General features: G+C 41.5%; 1 protein-coding gene across 1 annotated transcript in view; it reads right to left on the reverse strand.

The window, feature by feature from the left end:
- Positions 1 to 10,843: 10,843 nt before the first annotated feature.
- The window catches only part of DCDC2 (doublecortin domain containing 2), a 152,204-nt gene continuing 142,298 nt past the window's right edge, over positions 10,844 to 20,749 (reverse strand). Inside the window, exons 9-10 of the mRNA XM_032424886.1 lie at positions 15,609 to 15,911; positions 10,844 to 12,251 (exon numbers count right to left, since the gene is read on the reverse strand). Coding sequence (XP_032280777.1) covers positions 12,147 to 12,251; positions 15,609 to 15,911 — 408 coding nt within the window. The 3' untranslated portion in view covers positions 10,844 to 12,146. The remainder of the gene's footprint in view (positions 12,252 to 15,608; positions 15,912 to 20,749) is intronic.

Genomic DNA, 20,749 nt, shown 5'->3' on the forward strand with positions numbered 1-20,749 from the left:
GCACTGATCTCTGTCATTCTCTCAACATGTGATATTTATTCTCTTGGCCTGGAGGGAAAGTTTCTTGGCCTTTCCCTCTGTAATAACTCCTATTCTACAGGTCATAGGAATCAAGGTGAGGGTTGGGAACGGTCACTCTAATTATTTATTTGGGACTGAGGAAATGACCCTGGGTGGGTCTGTGTACCTAGTGGACCCACTGTGATATGGACCTTAGCTGGAACTCCATGTATGATCTGACACCTCTATGTCTCTACAATGATAGAGGAGGCCAGGATATCACTTTGGGTCCCCAAAAATCAGTGCCAACTTGGAACCTGTATCCAACAGTGCTCAAAGTACTGGGCATATCCCTTTCTTCCACGTATGGTTATCCAAGTACACGTCTATAGTTCTTTTTGGGGAAGGAGTGAGGAAATTACCAAACTGCCCATGTCATGGCGTTTCAGGGTCCTTCTCCATGAGGACCTAGCCTCTGTAGTTAATTGGTTCTGGGACTAAAAAAATAGCACAGACTGAAAACCAGGCAAAGGATTGTGGCCATTTACTGGGGCAACTAACTTCAGCCTTCTGCTCATTCTTTACTCCATTTGGTCATATATATTAAGCAACATCCTTGTTAGCTGCCCATCTATCTTGCCTTTAGGAACACCTATCGTATTGACCATTCTTGTGGATTCTGCAAGGCAGGGTCCTGTGGATGCCAATCCAGTACTGCTGTCCACAACAGTAATTACTCCAGCTTTGCTTTGGTTAAGTGCTATTCTGGGATCCCATCATCTTTATGGTTGCTACAAAGCCCAGTTCTGTAACAGCATCTCTACCATCCATTCTAGCCTACAAAATATAGCTACTGCTGAGCTTCTAAAAAATGCTGGTGCTCACCAGCACATTCATCACCTTAATAAGTGGCCTATCTTCCAAGCTCTCCTAACACTTCCATGTCTTACAGAGGAGACTTACTCTAGCACGCTCACATCGAGGTATGTTTTTATTTCTTCCTCCATAGCCCGCCAGGACTGCCCGACACCTAGACTTCATTTACTTGGAACCAGTGCTTTCTCCAGTCTTCTGAGAGCGATCCCAGTAGCATATCAGTACTGTGTCCCAGGGCCTGTGCTGGGGAATTCAATCTTGTGTCGCCAGAGCATGCCTCCAAGTTGGCAAGCTCTCCATCCTGCTGTATATTCTTCCCGACTTGACCCAACATCCCCAGGCTCCATGCAGCCATGTTATCCCAGTTCTTGCAAGATGGGAAGCACAATCTAGTAAATGGTCTGTCCTTGAATGAGACCTCTGCATAGTATTCAAGCAAAGGGGGACTCTAATTTCCAATGAGAGGGAGTAATTTCTTCAGATCCAGAGGGTTCAGGAGAAACTAGAGTAGGTTCAAGGTTCTCAACTGCATCTACCCTGATGGTCCCACACCAGGTCTTGGGTTCCCAGTCCTTCCCCATTTAAGGACCTGGCAATGCCATACAGGACACTTGTCTAGGCTGACAACTCAGCCTTCTTTGACTTCTTCTTCTCTCATTATGTCCTGGGTTTGGTCTTCAGCTCTATCTGCCTCTGAACATAGTAGGAAAGAATTCTTTTAAATGCTGCCAATGAGACCCTTGGAATTTCACACTCTGCTTTAAATTGCTGATTAACAGACCTGAACATGTCATTTCCTTTCTTCAGTGTTCAAAGAGCGCTTAGCAAGAGCAACCTAATTCCAGTCTTCCTCCTTAGTGTAACCACTTCCCCCATGTACCTCTCAAATCCCAGAGACACTGCACCAGCCAGTACACCCCTTCCACCTACATGCCCTCCGACCTTACCACAGATGACCCAGTACACCAGAGACTATCAGAACTCCACCTACCTCCAGTCATGGGACACCCATTACTGTCTGACTCCTGAGTGCTCCTCCTCCAAAATTCCACCCGAAAAATCTATTTCCCAAGCGCATGCTATTCCGGTACCCCTGTCTTAGGTCGTATCTTCTAGATGCAGAAACTGAGATGAGGATTCTTGTATGATCGGTAGAAGGAGGGAGAAGAAGAGTGAGAGAAAGAGGAGAGGGCAGAGGGGAAAGTAAAGACAGTAGCCCCGCAGAAAAGTAGCCCGATCCCACGGGGAGGTCTGGAGCACAAACTGTACCATCGAGTTGGTGTCATCTTGAGATGGGGGGGGCTCACATTATTTCCTCCCATGTCAGTCGGTCATTGGCTGCAAGCCATCACTGTGAGAATGGGACCTTCTGGGCAAGACAGCTTCTGTTTGACTTCTTCAGAAGAAGTCAACACTCACAGCACTCGGTGGATGGGTACACTGGCCAAGTAAAATAAGATCTGGATGGGGTGCCAATAGCATCCCCTGCCCATGCCCACGACCCAGGAGTCAGTGCGGAAAATAGAGAAACTTACAAAAACTATTTAGAGCCAAATGACAATAAAAAAAATAACTTATATTGGAACTTGCGGTTATAGGGAATATGGCACATATTGGTAAATGGACAGCCTCAAAAGCACACATTAGAAATGAATCAAGCCTAAAATATGATTAGCAAGGCATTCGACCTAAGGAGTTATGGAAAACACACAGAAAACAGAGGGAAGGAAATATGAGGGATAAGAATCGAGAGCAATAATGAAACCGAAAAAGAGTATAGAGAATCAGAAAATTGGGTATTTTTAAAAAACATTAATAAAAACAAATATCTGGTGATACTGAACAAGGAAGAAAAAGGAGATATAAACAATCCTAGAAATGAAAAAAAGAGAGAACATGACAACATTTAGACAAGAGTTTTAAAATGTTTTAAAAGAATACTATAAATAGCTTTGGCAAACAAACTTGAAACATGAAGGAAATGAACAATTTTCTAGCTAAATATAAATTGCCAACTTGACTCAATAAACAGAAAATCTATTAGGCATGTAACCACTAAAGAAATTAAATTAAAAAACAAAACAAAACAACTTCAAACACCCACACACACAATAGGAGGCGTGGGCAGTTCTAAAAGCAATCAAGCCCTCAAGAAAGAGATGACCCACAACTGCAAAATGTTTAGTGAACCAGAAAAGGAGGGAAATCCCTCCTCCTTATTTTAGGAAGGAATTATATCTTTGAGAGGAAAACCAGAAAAAGGTCATCTGAGATTCAATCGAAAGAGCTCAATTCCATGTACAAACATAGACATACAAATCCTAAGTATTAGCAAATCAAGTCCCTCAACGTATAAAAATGCATGTACCTATTACCAGTTACTATTTGTCCTAAGAAGGTAGTAACATGGGACGCCTGGGTGGCTCAGATGGTTAAGCGTCTGCCTTCAGCTCAGGTCATGATCTCAGGGTCCTGGGATTGAGCCCCACGTCGGGGTCCTGGCTCAGCGGGGATCCTGCTTCTCCCTCTCCCTCTCCCCCTGCTCATGCTCTCTCTCTCTCTGTATCTCTGTGTCTCAAATGAATAAATAAAAAATATATATATTAAAAAAAAAGAAGGTAGTAACAGCTTAACATTAGTAAAAAAACTAAGGTAATTCACAACATTAAAAAAAAACTAAAGGGAAAAAAGAATGAAAATCTTAACAGATGCAGAGTTTTATAAAAATCACTCATAGCTCATCCTTTCGGAGTTCGCAAATAAAACAACTTCTTAGGAAACTACAAGTGAAAGAGAAATTTAACTTGGTACCTACCAAAAATATAAACAAATGTTACATTTAATGTTAAATACCGGAAGCATTCCCTTAATATCAGGGAAAGACAAAAATATCCACTATTGTCCCTTCCATTCAAGATGTGATGGAGGCTCTAGCTAGTTCAATAAGAATAGGAAAGAAAAAAATATTTTAGGATTGGAACAGAAAAAGAATAAGTGTTAGTTTTGCACACAGCATGATAGTCTTCATTAAAAATCCCACAGAAACTTACAAACTACTTTTAATAAGGGAGTTCAGCAAGGTACTAAATAAAAAATCAATTTACAGAAATCAATGGCATCCCTCAATATCATAAATATATCATTGGAAAACATAACTTTAAAAAATTATTCAATTCCCAATAGCCACAGAACTATAAACTCTCTGGGAATAAATATATTAAAAGATGTTCGTGATCTTTCAGTAAAAAGTATGCAAGTTTTTGGATTTTTTTAAAAGTCCTGGATAAATGAAAGCTTCAAATTTATAGCTATCTCAATATTATAAAGATCTATGCAGTTTTTTTATTATGTTATGTTAATCACCATACATTACATCATTAGTTTTTGATGTAGTGTTCCATGATTCATTGTTTGTGTATAACACCCAGTGCTCCATGCAGTATGTGCCCTCTTTAATACCCATCACCCTATGCAGTTTTAATGAAAATCTCAACAGAGCTTTTCATGGATCCTGACAAGTTTAGCCTATAAATGTCTATGAAACAGTAAAGAGCCAAGATAGTTTTGAATGGAGTTGGGGGTTCATGCAACCAAACATCCCTTCTTATTATAAAGCTATATTATTTAAAAATGAAGTTTCAGCATAAGGAGTTCAACAGAACAGAGGGGAAGCAGAACATGAGGCCAGACAATCTATGGACAGATCCTCCTCTATAAATAGACAAATAGGCTATTTGTCACAAACATGCTTCCTTCACCTATGAACACAAGAATTTAATACATAATCACAAGAAAAGCTAGGTACCTCCAAGACTTGGACCCAAGAGATTCCTGTCCCAAGAGATTACATATTAAAAAAAAAAAATGAGAGAGAGAGAGATCGTATCTAAAAGTTTTAGGAAAGGGAAGGCTTTAAGCATGGAGTACCACATGCCTTTTTAATTAGCACATTGTCATGACCATTTTTGCATGCTTGCTCTTTTTTTTTTTTTTTAATTAGAGAGGAACCCTGCCTTTCAGTACCTTAGATGAGACATGTTTTCCATTGCATCCCACTCTTGTCAACCATCCTGGATACAAAAGAAAAGAATAGTCACCACATGGGTGGAGAAGCAGCATCCAGACTCTCTGTGGGGAGCTTGACCCTGAGCAGAGCCTCCTTGGATCCACGTCTCCACTGAGGCAGCCTCTCATACTCTTCTAAGGAAGGGGGCTCATTAGCAGGAGCCTAGAAAACAAATGTGGATAATATAGGATACAAAATTAATGTTGAGTATAAAGAGAATTTGTTGAAAATAAAAGTTCTAAACTAGTATTTTCTCCTGTATATTCACTGACCAAAAAAAAAAAAAAAAAAAATCCTATTACATAATTCAGGACCCAGCAAGAAGGGATCTGTGTTCTTCTGTTTGGTTGCCATAACAAGACACCACGGATGGGGTGGCTTCAACAACAGACACTTATTTTCTCGCCGTTCTGGAGGTAGAAGTCCTTAATCAAGGTGCTGGCGGATCTGGTTTCTGGAGAGGCAAATGGAGGGCTGGCTTGTAGAGAACTGCCTTCTCGCTGTGTCCTCACTTGTCCCTTCATCTGTGTGTGCAAGCCGGGAGCAGAAACTCGCGTCTCTTCTCTTCTTGTAAGGACACCTGTCCTGCAGGTTTAGGCCCCACCCTTATGACCTCCTCCATGAGGACCCTATCTCCAAATACAGTCACATTGGGGTCGGAGATTTCCACATACAAATTCAGGGCGGGGGGAAGATAATTCAGTCCATAATAGGATTCTCCTCCAATCTTGACCCAAGAATGTCCCTAAAACACATGGGAACTTGGTATCGTTCCCACTACCAATCGATGGGGGAAAAGACAGCATGTTCAATAAACGGTGCTAATGGGATGTAAAGTAAAGCATAGGGAATACAGTCAATAATACTGTTATAACTTTGTACGGCGACAGAGGGTAACTACACTTACTGCGGTGGGCATGTCGTAATGTATACCAATGTCAAATCAATATGTTGTACAGCTGAAACTAATACAACACTGAATGTTAATATCCTGGAATTAAAATAAAAACTTAAAAGAGAAAGAAACATGTTGGTTCTGCTTCTCTGCCCTGCTGGCCACTCGCAGGAACAATAAAAAAAATTAAAAATAAATATATTTTCAAGAAAATGGAACATTTGGGTTTGAAGCAACTATGGAGTATCCAACTGAGAGTTGTATGCCCAGGTCTGGAGCTCCCATGCAGAAGACACCTGCCCTGGAGACCCAGATCTGGGAGTCACAAGTACAGAGGTGACTGTTAAGATCATGACTGCGTGTGAGGTTGCTCAGGGAAACCACAAAGATTCAAAGAGAAGGAAGACAAACCAATAAATTAGCAGCCAGAGTCAGGGGAGAACCACAGTAATCCTCACGCTTCTCTGTATCCACAAAGAACAAATACAGTAAAACCAAGGGGCATCGCCTAGAGTCTTAAACCTGATGTGTATTGTTTTTGTTTTGCATTTTAAAATCATTTTTGTTATTATGAAACCAATAACAAATGGAAAGAGAAGTGCAGGATGTCTCTGCATCATTTGTCTCTTTAATGGAAGATTGAGTTTGTGAGGGCATTTGAGAGATCCTAACAAACATTCAAGAGATTAAGGTCCCATTGGGGTGGGGGGGGAAACACTTGGAAACCTGCAGAAAAGCTGTATGTTTATTCTCATAAATAAGAATTTTATAAGCAGTGCATGGCTACTTGCTTTACAATACCTTGTAGAAATGACAATCATTGTTGGTTGTAGGAAGTGTGTAAGATTTGACTTCGGCAATCCAGATGCCTTCTTTATTGGTGAGGTTTCCTTTTTTACTCTCATAGAATAACAAAGATACTTGGGTCAACTGCTCAAGAGGTATTATCCTCAGCTGTGTACCTCAACCCACATATTTTGTTATTACGTATCAAGAGGGCAAAATGCTCGTACTTAAGGACCTTTGTTTCTCAAACATGAAGGGAAAGCATAAAATGACTTTAATTCAGTATAATGAAAGCAGTTGACTCGCCCACAATCGGAAGCCGAATTTTAGCTAAACTCTTTGTAAAACTGTAAGTTTAAAAACCAATTGTAAGTTTATTCCCATATCCATATCTACACAAAATATGTGTTAAGTTGGGCAATTTGTTCTGTTTTTAAAGATATCTTTATTTATCACATAACAAAAACTTTGGACCTGTGTTTCCCTAATACCATTTCATAAAAGAAAAAACAATGTTTTTTAATATACCTGAAAATTTCATCAACTAAACAACATGTATATGAAGATGTAAACAACTTTTCTTTACATAATGAAACTTAATATCCATGCCAAATAGAAATAGAAGTATTGTTTGGTGTGTTGAATTTCCACATGGTTTAAATCAAAAAGTTTCTACTGCATTTGTGAAAAACATCATGCAGAGAATTGGTAAATGAAATATAACCACACAACATCGTAAACAAACAATAAAACAGCCAGACACATTTTAGTTAAATAAAACAAAGATCTATTTACTCAAGAGACAGTAAACTTTCATATTTCAGAATGAGCACTGATACAGAAATTAAAAAAAAAACTAATGCTCATAGTTTGATCAAAGCACAAATAATTTTCCTTACAAAGAGAAGTTCTAAACATAAATCACATAAAAATGATAAGCACAACTTAACTTTTACTTACATCAATAATCATCACCCATTATCATTGTACGTAGTAAGGATTTAAGGCACAAAAGCAGCAGCGAAGCAAAAACCAGGGTGAGTTTTCTCCAAACTTCTTCGGATACGGACTCTGGTCATTCCCTCCTCCCATTTGCCATGACATTTGCGGCAATAACTCAGTCACTCAATTAGACTGTGTGGTTTAAACTGATCAACTACAGAGAAACTACAGAGAATTCATGTGGTCCCATTTGTAGACTGAAGCTAAGTCTGTTGTTGGCTCAAGTCAACGGAGCTCCATTACTCACCTCCTGATTTTACAAATGCTTTACGGTTATCCAGACATTTTAAAATCCCTTCCTAATTCCCCATATTTTACAGGATGTCATGCCTCTTCCAAAGCGAGTTTTCCTTCTTCGTCGACATGTGGGGACACACTTTCATGCTCTCTCCGAGTCACTTAGACTTCATGGTAGGAAATACGCAAATTTTATGTGGTAAGAACAAAAATCAGACCCATTTCCATACTGGGATAATTTCTGGAAAGCAAGAATCTTAGAGTATTTACAAGATTGATATTTAATAACAAAGAACTGCATGTGCTTGTCACCTTAGAAAAACAGACTAACCTTAAAAAAAAGGAAAAAGAAAACAAGAAAGTGTTGCCACTCCAGGATATGACAGTCGCTCAAGGACACTACAAAGCTTCTGCACTGAATTAGAACATTATAGATAAAGTGGTAGAATAGTAAGTCAGCCTTGTATTCTATTTGTAGTGCACCTCGCTACTTGGTACCAAAGAGAGTCCTCTATGCATTGCTGTAAATCACGTACATACATTCACCAACAGTGATAACCTTTTGACAGAGTCTCTGTTGGTGTGAAATATTCTGCACCTAACGCATATGGTAGTTAAGTCTGGTAACAAAGAACTAAGAGACTGTACTCTGTCGTTAGGTCAGGAAAACATGATGACCGATCTATCTGCAATCACCCCTTCATAGAAAAAGTTTTTCATTAGAATTCCGGTAGCTTTCTTACTTTGAAAATTTTAAATCTTTTAAATCCTACAGGAAACAATTTTTAAAGCACCATGATATAGATCATTTCTTAGCGTTTCCTCTCTTTACACATTGCTTCTCTCAAAAAGAGTCTTATTCTATTAATAACGCAGGGCCTGAGGAGGCCCATTCAATAAAGTGTGTGAGTGCATCTGTAGAAGTATTTGATATGTATATGTGAATATCTATATATTCTCTTTCTGTTCAGATTGGCAACAGTTCACATGGGATGCTTTCTCTTTAGTAATTTAATCTGCTTTTAAAAATTTTGCGTTGCTACTTATTGAGCAAAAGTGAAAGGACAGAGCTAATTCTTTAGGAGAGTCAGTTAATAACACAAAGAAGCCTTCCTGATGTTCTATGGCCACAATTCTGAATACACAGATGTTTCCTAGGTGAATGAACTTTATTCTTTGTGTGTAAGATAGGTCATTTACCGAAATTTTCCAGGATGTTGGTTTATGAGCTATACGCTGGAAAAGCTAGCATGAATCAGTTCACATTAGTATGGCTTCAAAACTGTGAGCCCGCAGAGCTACCTAATGGACTCTGAGCCACACGGAGATGGGATGGTTCTGTCTTTACAGACCATAGCAGGAACCAACCAACTCAGAATAAAACGGGAGGCATGAGAGTATCATGTTCTTCCTGTGAGTCTGGCATTTGAATATTCCCCAGGACACATAAGGGGAAAAGCAACGTCTTAATAAGTGGAAAGTCATTCTCTGGCTATAGAGAAAAACAATGAGTAAAAAGTTATCACATGGCCATAATATCATGCTGTGTAACTAGAAATCCATGGATGCTCAACAGATATTGAACAGAAGCTACTGAGCGAGATGATGTCCTTAGCATGAAAATGACGTTAGCTAAAAATCTGTATTTTGCTCTGCAAAACTCTAATGTTCCAATTCAACTAAGAAACCAGTTGTTTACGAATGTCTTACAACCCAATTAAGCTTGAGAAACGAGTTCCATAAAACTAGAACGAGGGGGTCTGTCCCCACAGCCTCACCAAGAGCTGACATGGAGAAGCATTCCACTGGCTTGCACATCAGAGCTCCGTGAGTTTGTCACAGCATCCTCTCTGCTGGAAACAATACTTGCAGCCTGACCAAGATCTCTTCTGCTCACTCACATAAATGCTCCCCAGATCTGTCCGTGAGTCCAGCTTAACTGGTGCAGCTAGCCTGCCACGGAGACCACGACTCCCACAGAGAACACGTCCACACATGGGGGGTGAATCAGCTTTCCTTCTTCGTGCTGATGTCATCCTCAAAATGATGTTCACGCTTCCCATTCTCTGTGAAGGATGTTTTCCTTGGTTAGACAACATATTTCATTCTTTTTTTTTTAGTAGTATGTGTTTACAAACAGTTTTAAGGTGATGAGTTGTTGTTCATCCCCTCAAGATAGGTCATAACATATCTTGTCAACAGGTGGTAAAAATGCACATCCAAGAGAAGAATTATATCCTGATTTTTTCCATTTTTTGCTAGAGTTAACTGTGGCCTGTCATCTTCCTGAAGTGTTTGTATATTTTGTTGTTCATGTAAAACAACACTGGAATTACTGAGATGACTCTTAAAAAGGTCCTGAAAACCTAAGCTTTATAGTATAATGAGGAACAGAAGAAAAAAAAAAAAATACAAGATCTCTTTTAAAGAAGGAAAAAAGAGAAACTCATTAAAGGAAGAAAAGTGAAAGAATCACCTTGATAATTAGTTATAATTTCTTGCATTTAATTCCTGATTTCTATAAACTATTGAACATCATTAACCCCAGGCCCAATAATGGCATGGGAATTTAACATCAAAAAACCAGCTAGCCTATCTCCCTAGCAACACAAGATTGTTGCTTGTAGTTTACAGCGTTTCATATTGTCCCCTTTGAAAAAAATAAGCCTACCTGTAATAAGCACATTCTAGATTTTATACCAGAAATATAGAACACCCATTCACAATTCATCCTCCCAGATCAATATACCCTTATATCACCATCTCTTTCCAATACTGTTACGTTGTAGTCTCCATTTATGTTTCCTATTTGTAAAAAATATTAAAATAGCTGCTAGGAAAAAAAATACATTCATTTTCTGTAGTATTATTAAGTGCTTGATATAACTACCTTTATTCCAAATGGCTGGTTATGAAACCTGGAGGGGAAGAAAATCTTTTAACCTTATGATGAATAATGAATTCTACAAAAGCACTAGAAGTTTCCTTTCAAATTTATAACATCTACATAATTAACAAAAATATTCTTCAATACGAGAAAAATATATTATTTCTATATTTAAGGAAGACCTGCATCATCTCTTAAAAACTCAGAAAACTAATACAATTATGTTTTCCCCATATATACCCAACAAGGCCGTTGTGAGTTCATTTAATTAGCCCACAAAACTGTAATAAGAAACTGGTTTCATCATGACAATTTAAACATTTTTCAACAGTTTCTATCAGAGGGCTTCTAATTATATAGGGAGGAATCTGCTTGAAAGTCTAAATATAACTGCCCATTAAAATAGACATTTGCTGATATCCCTAGGGGCAAAAATATGACAAGGCTAATCCTAATAGAAATAAGGCAAAAAACAAGTCAAATGCAGTCTTGGGTTTTTTGTTGTTGTTGTTCTTTTATAAAAATCTGGAGAGAATTCAGTCTTTAGACTAGCCAATATTGAGTTTTCTAACAGAGTAACATGATGGAGAAGAGATGGGTATTATTGGTGACGGTAGACTAGATCCATGAAAGTCCAGAGGATATCAGAACTTGCAAACTCTCCAGCCAGGCTCAGTGACTATCATTGGGTGTTCCATGGTAAAATTCCTTCCTGAGCATGTCATTGAAGCCATGAGGATGAAAACCTGAAGCACTTGAGGGACAGGGGGGTTCCCAGATGAATCAATAACACACTGAATGGAGACTTCCTCCTTCCAAAATGTGCTCTTTTTAATTTAATTTAATGGATTTGGGATAAGGAGGAAGAAAAGAAAGAATATCAACAAGTCAAGGAAACATTTCAATCTACTGCCATCTCTGAAACTAAATTACAATTTGTTTATTCAAGAGTTTATTGCTTTAAAAAAAAATACATGCTTTCCTATTATCATCTCTTTAAAATTCTATGCCTTCCTAGATAAGTGCTTTAGAATAAGCTCCCATTTAATAACCCCACTTCTAAATTTATGGACAAGGATATAATAGGTGTGGTCCTATCCTTTTTCATCGCTTACCAAGACAAGTGGCCAATTGTCATTCTGTGCAACTGTCCCTCTATCCCTCTTACTTAATTTTTCTAAATGACTTTTACAAATACATCCCATGAAAAGAAGCCACTCTCCTTTAGTAGCTACTCAAAATTATCTAGTCTTTCCATTAAGCCTCTAATCTTAGAATTCCATAGGTAGTATTCAATATTGTCACATTATGTTCAGCAGTAACTACATCCTTATTATTCAAGTATTATAACCCTTCATTTTCCTGATAATCAATACACTCTCTTTTTTAAAAATTATCTATGCTACCACAGCATAGTCCTTGTTTTGTTCGTTGTTCTCATTTTCTTGCGGACTCGTGATTTTTACTTCTGGTCTTGGTGGTCTTTGAGGGTCTAAGTCAGCCTGGAAGAAAAGATACCAAAACAAAGATATTTAGCTCTTTAGTCCCAAAGGTCATAAAATTCACAAGGAAAAGAAATGACTCCGTATTTCAGGTAATCATATAAATATTCAACTAAAAATAGTTCCCTGGGCCCGTCCCTTTTGTGTTCTGGTTGATCATGACCCAGTGGACATGTCATCCTCAATACCTTACTTGCACAAAAGCCCTACCTGGGACCATAAGAGCACAGACTCATTGCTTGTGCTGCAGGCTTTATTTTTCTCAATTTTTTTTCTTTCTTCTTTTTAAAGATGTTATTTATTTAATTGTCAGAGAGAGAGAAAGGAGAGAGAGCACAAGCAGGGGAAGAAGCAGAGGGAGAAGCAAGCTCCCATGTGGGACTCAATCCCAGGACCCCGGGATCATGACCTGAGCTGAAGGCAGATGCTTAACCGACTGAGCCACCCAGGCGCCCCTCAATTTTTTTTTCTTGATTTCACTTTAAGTTTTTCTTTTCAACAGCATATTTATACTTTTCATTTCAGCATTTTCAGAGAAAAGTACAACAATTCTACCTCATGTCACATTAACCCAGCCCCATACCAGTTGTTTTTCTGTTAGTTAGAGCTCACAAATTCCTTGTGAATATGGTACCAAGTACCCTCAAGTATCAGACAGATAAGGGCAGGAAGGAAACCAAGTACAGAGGCAGGATTTCTCCAATGGCATGTACATCCCTGTGCTTGGACTTCTTTTATGGTATTAAGGATCTTGTCTCATTTACAACGAGTCCTTCTCCCACTAGACTGAAATCCAAGGGGATGGGATTAGAATTTGCTGGTTTTCAAACTCTGCTCCATGGAAGGCTGGAGGCTCCATGGCCCTCGTAAGGGCCACCAGAGTGGGGACAGGAGGACTAGCTCCAAGGCCCCTGCCCCTACAGCCATAATTTATGCTCTAAAAATGAAAAAAAAAAAATACTGGGACTCTTATTTCACATTGTTATCTCAGGAAGTGTCTCAAATAGAGCACGAGCTCAATCAATGTCCGTCGCTTGTGGTGCGTTTCTCCCATGCTCCCTGCTGTCTTCCTGTCATCCCAGCACCCTGTGCCTAAGAACGGCTACAGGGCACAAAATGTTTCATGACAAACTGAACGCTTAGTCATTCTAGAAGTAAACAATCCTTTTGAAAAAGTTAATTTTTAATGTATAATTTAGGATTCCTATGGATCTTGTTTTTCGCATATTTGATACGCTTCAAATGTCCCTGAATGAGCAACGGAGGGAGAATGAAAACAAGACGCCTTGCCATTAGAAGAGAGATGAGTCAAGTAAGATTCAGTCTCTCTGTGGGTGACCGCTCTGCTTCGGCATTTGCGGGGTTAACATCCCTAACTCATCACATAGCAGGTACTTGTTCATTTGCAACCCCACAAGTTTAGACTCACCATCAGTACATCCCCAGAAGACCTGTACTTCACATTATATGACCTTGATCTTGACTGAGAGCCGATTCTTATAAGAGGCCTATTTTTAAAAGTTAAATTTACAGAATGGAAAGATAGGCAATCCCTTCATTTCTGTACAACTGTTTCAGGTTATAAAACTGCAGTAAAACCTAGAGCACTGAAAGAGTACATACTTTGATCTTATGACCGGGGTCCCACATAGGATCTGCACTTTGATTTCATGCTGTAGACATTCATCAAAGGCAACGATAACGAAGGGTTTCATGAAGCCGACTCTTGTAGTTACCATATCATGACAACGAGGACACTGTCCTCTACATTACTGTGCTTTCCAGATGATACCCCCAGATAAACCATTTTGCTTCCCTTGAGAAAGTGTATGTGTGTGTGTGTTCCTTGAGAAGTTCATTTTGTTTCCTTATTGAGGGAAAGGGAATCATGTAATGGACTGATTTCTAATTTAGCTACAAACTTCAAGATATGAATTTTCACTCAATTTCAGTAACTATGTAGAATGGCATATGGGGAATTTCTGGCTGACTACAACTGTGATTCCCTCACCTTGAGGAAAGATGAAACGGGAGACACACTGAGTGTTTTCACTTAGATGTTGAGAATGTTTTCATATAAACCAGACAACAGATTACAGACAACTCTGTGCTGGTTATTAAAACCTGGCCACAAGAAGGTTTTGCTATTTTACCATTACTAAATTTGATCCCCCCTAAGCAAAATAAAACAGATGAGTCAATAATAAATCATCAAGAAAACCACACTCATGACACTGGGTGTCAGGAATGAAGACAGCAAGGCCCACTTGAGAGGTTACAGCCTGAGGGAGGTGGACCCTGACCAGAGGGATAGACAGGAAGGCTTCATTCTCAAGGACGGGAAGAAGGCTGTGGCTACCTCTTACACTATGACGTTGAACTTGAGCCTATTCATCAGTCTCTAGTTTAACCATCCATCCTCTGGAAGAATGCCTGCACGTGAGACTATCCTGCTGCAGGGCCCCTGGTGGGAAAACAGGCTAGAAGGAGGCTTTACCATGTAATTCCTTACCCTCTCTGTATAACAAATAAAACCATATCTTATTAAGTGCCTGGTGCATCGAATGCTTAATTCAGTTAATCCATTTAATGTGGACTAAACAAGTGAAACTTTAACATCTCCAGAGTACAAAGAAGTCACCCATGACAGAGGGGATGTTCTTTCTTTCATGTCTAGATCTCATGGCCTTGATGTTCATTTCTTGTCTGTACCTTCCCTGATATTAAATTATTTTTATTTGTGTATATTTGTTATATACATTCTCAGGAGCCTCTGCAAACTCTGTAGAATGAGATAAGGGATGGATGGATGGATGGATGGATGGATGGATGGATGGGTGGGTGGATGAGTGGGTAGATGGGTGAAATGGGTAGATGAGTGGGTGGATGTGTGGATGAGTGGGTGCATGGGTGGGTGGGGAATGAGTGGATGGGTGGATGGCTGGGTAGGTGAGTGGGTAGATGGGTGGATGGCTGGGTAGGTGAGTGGGTAGATGGGTGGATGGGTAGGTGGGTGGATGGGTGGGTAGATGGATGGATGAATGGACAGATGGATGGATGGCTGGGTGATCAGTGGGTGGATGGGTGGGTGATACTGTGTGGATGGGTGGACGGATGGATGGGTGTGTGGATGGGTGGATGACAGGACAATGCGTGGATTCTCTGACAGGTGGATGACCATACTTTTAAGTGCCTGAAATAATATAGTCAAGTAAATGGTATTGAGTCCTTCCCTGCTCAACAGTAAGTGGTTTCAACACAACTCTTAAGTGCTTGAATAATTCCCTAAGTGCATGGGCGTGTGCACCACACACACATTCACACATGAACACAAGTGAGCAAAAGCAGTAGAAATACCTCATCTTGTCCACTGCCAGCTCCTTGCGACTTTACTTCCTCATCCACTGCCTCCTGAGGCTCAGTATTAACCTGATCCAGCTCCTCGCCATTTTCTTCATCGGTGCCTCCGTTAACACGGGCGGGAACCACCTGCTCCTCGCTGTGATCCGGGACCCCCTCGACTTGCTCGGAGGCATCTGTAGCCTCCTTCTCTCCTCCGTCTTCAACTTCACCATTCATTCCCGAAAAATCTTCTTTCTGCTCTGCATTCTTGTTTGCTTTTTCTCCGTCTTCTTCCTCATCTACTATTTCCGCTGGTCTCTGGTGGGTCAGAATGAATAACAGATAAAAGTAAGCAGGGCAACAGAGATTTTCCACTGCACGTTATAACGACGTGATGATGATTATACTACAGTCACGTAAAACTTCCTCACACGTGTGTAGTGCTCTGCAGCAGATAATGTGCTAACCTTTCCTGAGTACCTACTGAATGCCACTCTTCACAGGGATTTTTCCTCATTTGCTCCTCACAACAATCCCGTGAGGTTGGTATTATTCCCCTTTTACAGGTGAGAAAACTAAGGTACAAAGAGACCAATATCTAGCCCAAGATCCCGCTGTATGGAAGTGGACAGCCAGGCCTGGACCGAGGCGTGTGACTCCAGGACCAGTGCTCATAAGCCCCGCGGCAGAGACGAGGCCAGACTGCAGGGCCTTTGGCCAATACAGAGCAGAGCGTCCGGCCCAGAGGAGGAGGTTAAAAAAAAGTCTCTGTGGAGAAGTCATCCTCCTCATCGTGACTGCCTGGTGTGTATTTAGATCTCTAAATAGAGAAAGAGGGCAATGGTGGTGGTACCAGGACGTGAAGCCAGACTTTCTAGCACCAAATGTGGACCTCTGCCCACACAATGCCTGGGGCCTCACAGTGTATCTCAGAACACAAACACAGTCGTGCAGGTCCAAGGCCAAGAAACCCTACGTCCTTTCTATAAAAATGAGAAGTGCTCAAGAATTTATGAGCTCAAATTAGTCGTTTTCCAAGTTATTTGGATACATGTAAATCTGATTTAAAAGACAGCAGGAGGCCGACTTCCAGAGCCAAGACTTTGGAGAATAGCCCGGCTTCAAGCCCTGGCCAGGCACTTACTGGCTGTCGCCTCACTGCTTGTAACATGAGAAGAGTCCCCACTTGTAACATGAGAATATAATAAAACATCCGGGGGGAATGAAGGAAAGAAGTGACATGCAGTGCCCACCACCGTATCTGGTACATCACATCCTAAGAAAACACTAGAGTCGCTTCCCATTTGTAGGACACGCTCTGTCTTGGAGCCCTTAGATTCTTCACTGCCTGCAATAAAATAACAGCTTTTCTTTTAAAGTATAGTATAGAAAGAACACAGGATTTATTCTAAGTTAGGACCCTAGACCTGCCTCTTTCTGGTTGACACTGGACAGGTCACATGGTCCTCCAGCACCTTTAAAATGAAGGTCTGAGATGCAATTCACCCTGACCGCCCCCACTTCCAGCTCTGGACGTCCATTCTCCTCAAACTGCTCAGATGCCTGTTATGAGGTCTTACTGGTCTTCTTGTAAGAGTTAATGTAATACTCTCCATTTTTGGAAGTAAAGAAAAAAAAAAAAAAACGAAACAGAGTGGAACCAAAAGTTCAGGGCAAAACTCCACACAACATTATTTTGAAGAGGAAAAGAGTTGAACCGTGAAGTCTTATATTCTGCCCAAAATAGAGTCTCAGTTTTGACCGCATGGGGGGACCGCAGATGGGAAGAGCTAGAACAAGGAGTCGACTCAGAATCACTGTGGGCAGCTTCCTACTCACATGTCATGAGAGGCCAAGAAAAGGCCGGGGGGTCTCAAGCCCAGAGACCGCAAGCTCCTTTCTTAGGGACTCTGAAGGACGTGGGGGAGACTCACTGTGTGATCCTAAAAGACATCTGGAAGGCTCGGTCACCGTGATTCATGAATGGGCCTGGAGTACCCATCTGTGCTGAGCAGGACTCTGGATGCTGGGCATTCAGAGACAAATAGGACAGGAATCAAGGAACTCAGAGCTAGGCAGTCACAGGGCACATTGTAATATGGCCCGAGGAGAGAAGTGCCCAGCATGTGGGTCAGGAAGGGGACCTTTCGTGGTGGGCATGGCAGCCTGCCACCCGGTCTCGGTCATGGCAACCGATGCAAGCCTGCGGGAATGCTGTGTGCAGGTGGGGTCCATCCACAGAGCCCCTGGCTCCCATCGGTGCTGAGTGTCATGCTCTGCGCTTACGTGCTCATCATTTCGTGAAACCCTCCCAACAACCCTGCAAAGTACACCTCTTATGTCCTGCACACACATCTGGAAAAGGAGAAACCATGCACCACCTTCAGCATCACATGGCGGCGACCACGCAAGGCGAGGATTTGAACCCTGGGCGAGAGTTTGCCCCCAAGCCCTGGTGTCCTTCCTTAAAGAAATACCATGAGAGGCTTCTACTTCACACTCGAGTGTCCTTCCAACGGCCAGGAGGTGTGACCCCGCAATATGCAGCATTGCTTTTAACATTGAAAGAATTACCGACCTGAGAACAAAACATTTCTGGATTTCTACTAAAGACTTCTGGTGTGACCCAGCGAGGGAACGTTATAAAGACGGCTAGGCAGAGTCCCCGAAGCATTACATAACAGAACTCTGGAAACACTACAGCACTGACGGCCACCAGGAGCGGAGTTCTTTTTAGACTATTTCTGAGAATTGGATGATTGTGTATCACCCTGCTAGAAACTGTTAAGTGCACCTAACTCGCCCTATTCGGAGCAACATCCGGTTTTGGTTTTAAAGAGAAGTTATACAGAATTTTATAATAAAAAACACTGAATGATAATAACAGAGAAAACCCCAAATTTACCGTGATCATTTAGGAATGTAGACCTGTTTCTTGTCTCTCTGAGAACCTATTACGAGAACGTACTGACGTCTGGTAAGGTGACTACTTCCGCGCCACAGAAGTCTGTCTTCCCTTCCTGAAATCTGGACGTATGCCGAAATGTGGCAAAACGGGTATGAGTTGGCTTTTAGTTTTTAGTTTTGTGCTTCTCATCGTACCCTTTTTCTTCACTCCCAATTCCCAAACACATATACATTTTTGTTCTTCTTTTCAGGCAGGCAGCTGGGAGACACCCTAACCTCTCTCCAAGGAGGGAGTCGCCCAGCCCTGAACGCAGGTTCTGTTCTCCCCCCCACTGTGGGCGCCGCCGCGAACACGCAGTATTACTCTTGCATCCCATTGGGTCTGTTGTGCTTTCCCATCATGGTTACCTCACCGTCATCACAGGAAGCCGTGTCGGGTTAGCTCAGCTTTACGAAATGCAAAATTAAGGTGCTATGCTACCAAATGGATCAATTTAAATAAGACAGTAACAGGAGTTTAAAGGTTTATAATGCTTTAAAATACCCACAGTGTAGAACACAATTTATTATTACTACAACACTACAACTCAGGCCAAAAAAAAAAAAAAAAAGATTCTGCTATGACGGATCTGTAATGAATAAATGAAAAGCAATGTGCTTTTGGTGTAATCTCCTTTGAAGTAGGCATTAAATTATTAAAGATGTTTCCAGTGCATACATCAATCAAATCATCCCAGGAAGGAACACTGGGTTTCACACCCATATACATACACACACACACACACACATAAAATCTATACCATGGTGACGACCTGCAGAGAAGCAAAAGAACACCCCTTCCACAAGACAGTGGGGGTCCACGGTGGGAGGAAGACAGGAGGGAGATTCAGCAAGCTGCACACTCCCTCAGTCCTTGCCCTCCTTCTCTTGCTGCAGAGAGACTCTCCGGGAGGAGGCCGGTGCCCCTCACACACGCTGACCTGACGTTCGGCCCAGGCAGCGGGACGCCCACAGAGCAGAGTCCACTCAGATGAATGCCGTTCTTAGAGGGCCTTGGGATCTCCCCTCACAGCCAGAACAGCTCTTCCCTGGGGGGCAGGCTGTGAGTTAGCTCCACGTAAAGCCAGACACAGAAAGTCACTTACTGTATGATTTCATTTCCACAAAACATTCAGAATAGGTCAAACTATAAAGACAGAAAGCAGATTCGTGGTTGCCAGGCTTGAGGAGAAGGGAGAATGGGGAAAGGCTGCTTAACAGGCAGGAGGTTTTGGGGTGCCTGGGTGGCTCAGTCGGTTGAGTGTCTGACTCCTGGGTTTCAGATCAGGTCATGATCTCGGGGTCCTGGGATTGAGCCCCGTGTCAGGCTCCCTGCTCAGCCGGGAGCATGCTTCTCCCTCTCCCTCTGCCTCTGTCCCTGCTCGTGCGCTCGCTCTCTCGCTCTCTCTCAAATAAATAAATAAATCTTAAAAAAAATAGGCATGGGGTTTCCTTTTGGGGAGATGGAAAATGCCCTGAAATTAGGAGTAACAGTGGAACAACACTGTGAATGTTCTAAGGGCCACAGATCTGTATATCTAAGAATCGTTAACGGTTAGTTGTATGTTAGGAGAATCTTCAATTTATTCTCTTCTCTTTCTTTTTTTTTTTTTTTTGAGAGAGAAAGAGAAAGGGAGTGCAAGCACGAGCAGGAGGGGAGGGCCAAAGGGAGAGGGAAGGGAGAATCTTAAGCAGGCTCCACGCCCAGCACAGAGCCCATCGCAGAGCTCGATCCCAGGACCCTGTGATCATGACCTGAGCCAGAATCAAGAGTCAGACGCCTGACCAACCAAGCCACCCAGGTGCCCCTCTGCTTCAACTTTTTTTTTCTTTTTCTTTTTTTTTTAAATTTTTTTATTGTTATGTTAATCCCCATACATTACATCATTAGTTTTAGATATAGTGTTCCATGATTCATTGTTTGTGCATAACACCCAGTGCTCCATGCAGAACGTGCCCTCCTCAATACCCATCACCAGGCTAACCCATCCTCCCACCCCTCAGTTTGTTTTTCAGAGTCCATCGTCTCTCATGGTTCTTCTCCCCCTCCGATTTCCCCCCCTTCATTCTTCCCCTCCTGCTACATTCTTCTTTTTTTTTTTCTTTCTTAACATATATTGCATTATTTGTTTCAGAGGTACAGATCTGAGATTCAACAGTCTTGCACAATTCACAGCACTTACCAGAACACATACCCTCCCCAGTGTCCA

This window comes from Phoca vitulina, unplaced genomic scaffold (genome assembly GCF_004348235.1).
Source record: "Phoca vitulina isolate PV1807 unplaced genomic scaffold, GSC_HSeal_1.0 scaffold31, whole genome shotgun sequence".
Classification (NCBI taxonomy): Eukaryota; Metazoa; Chordata; class Mammalia; order Carnivora; family Phocidae; genus Phoca; species Phoca vitulina.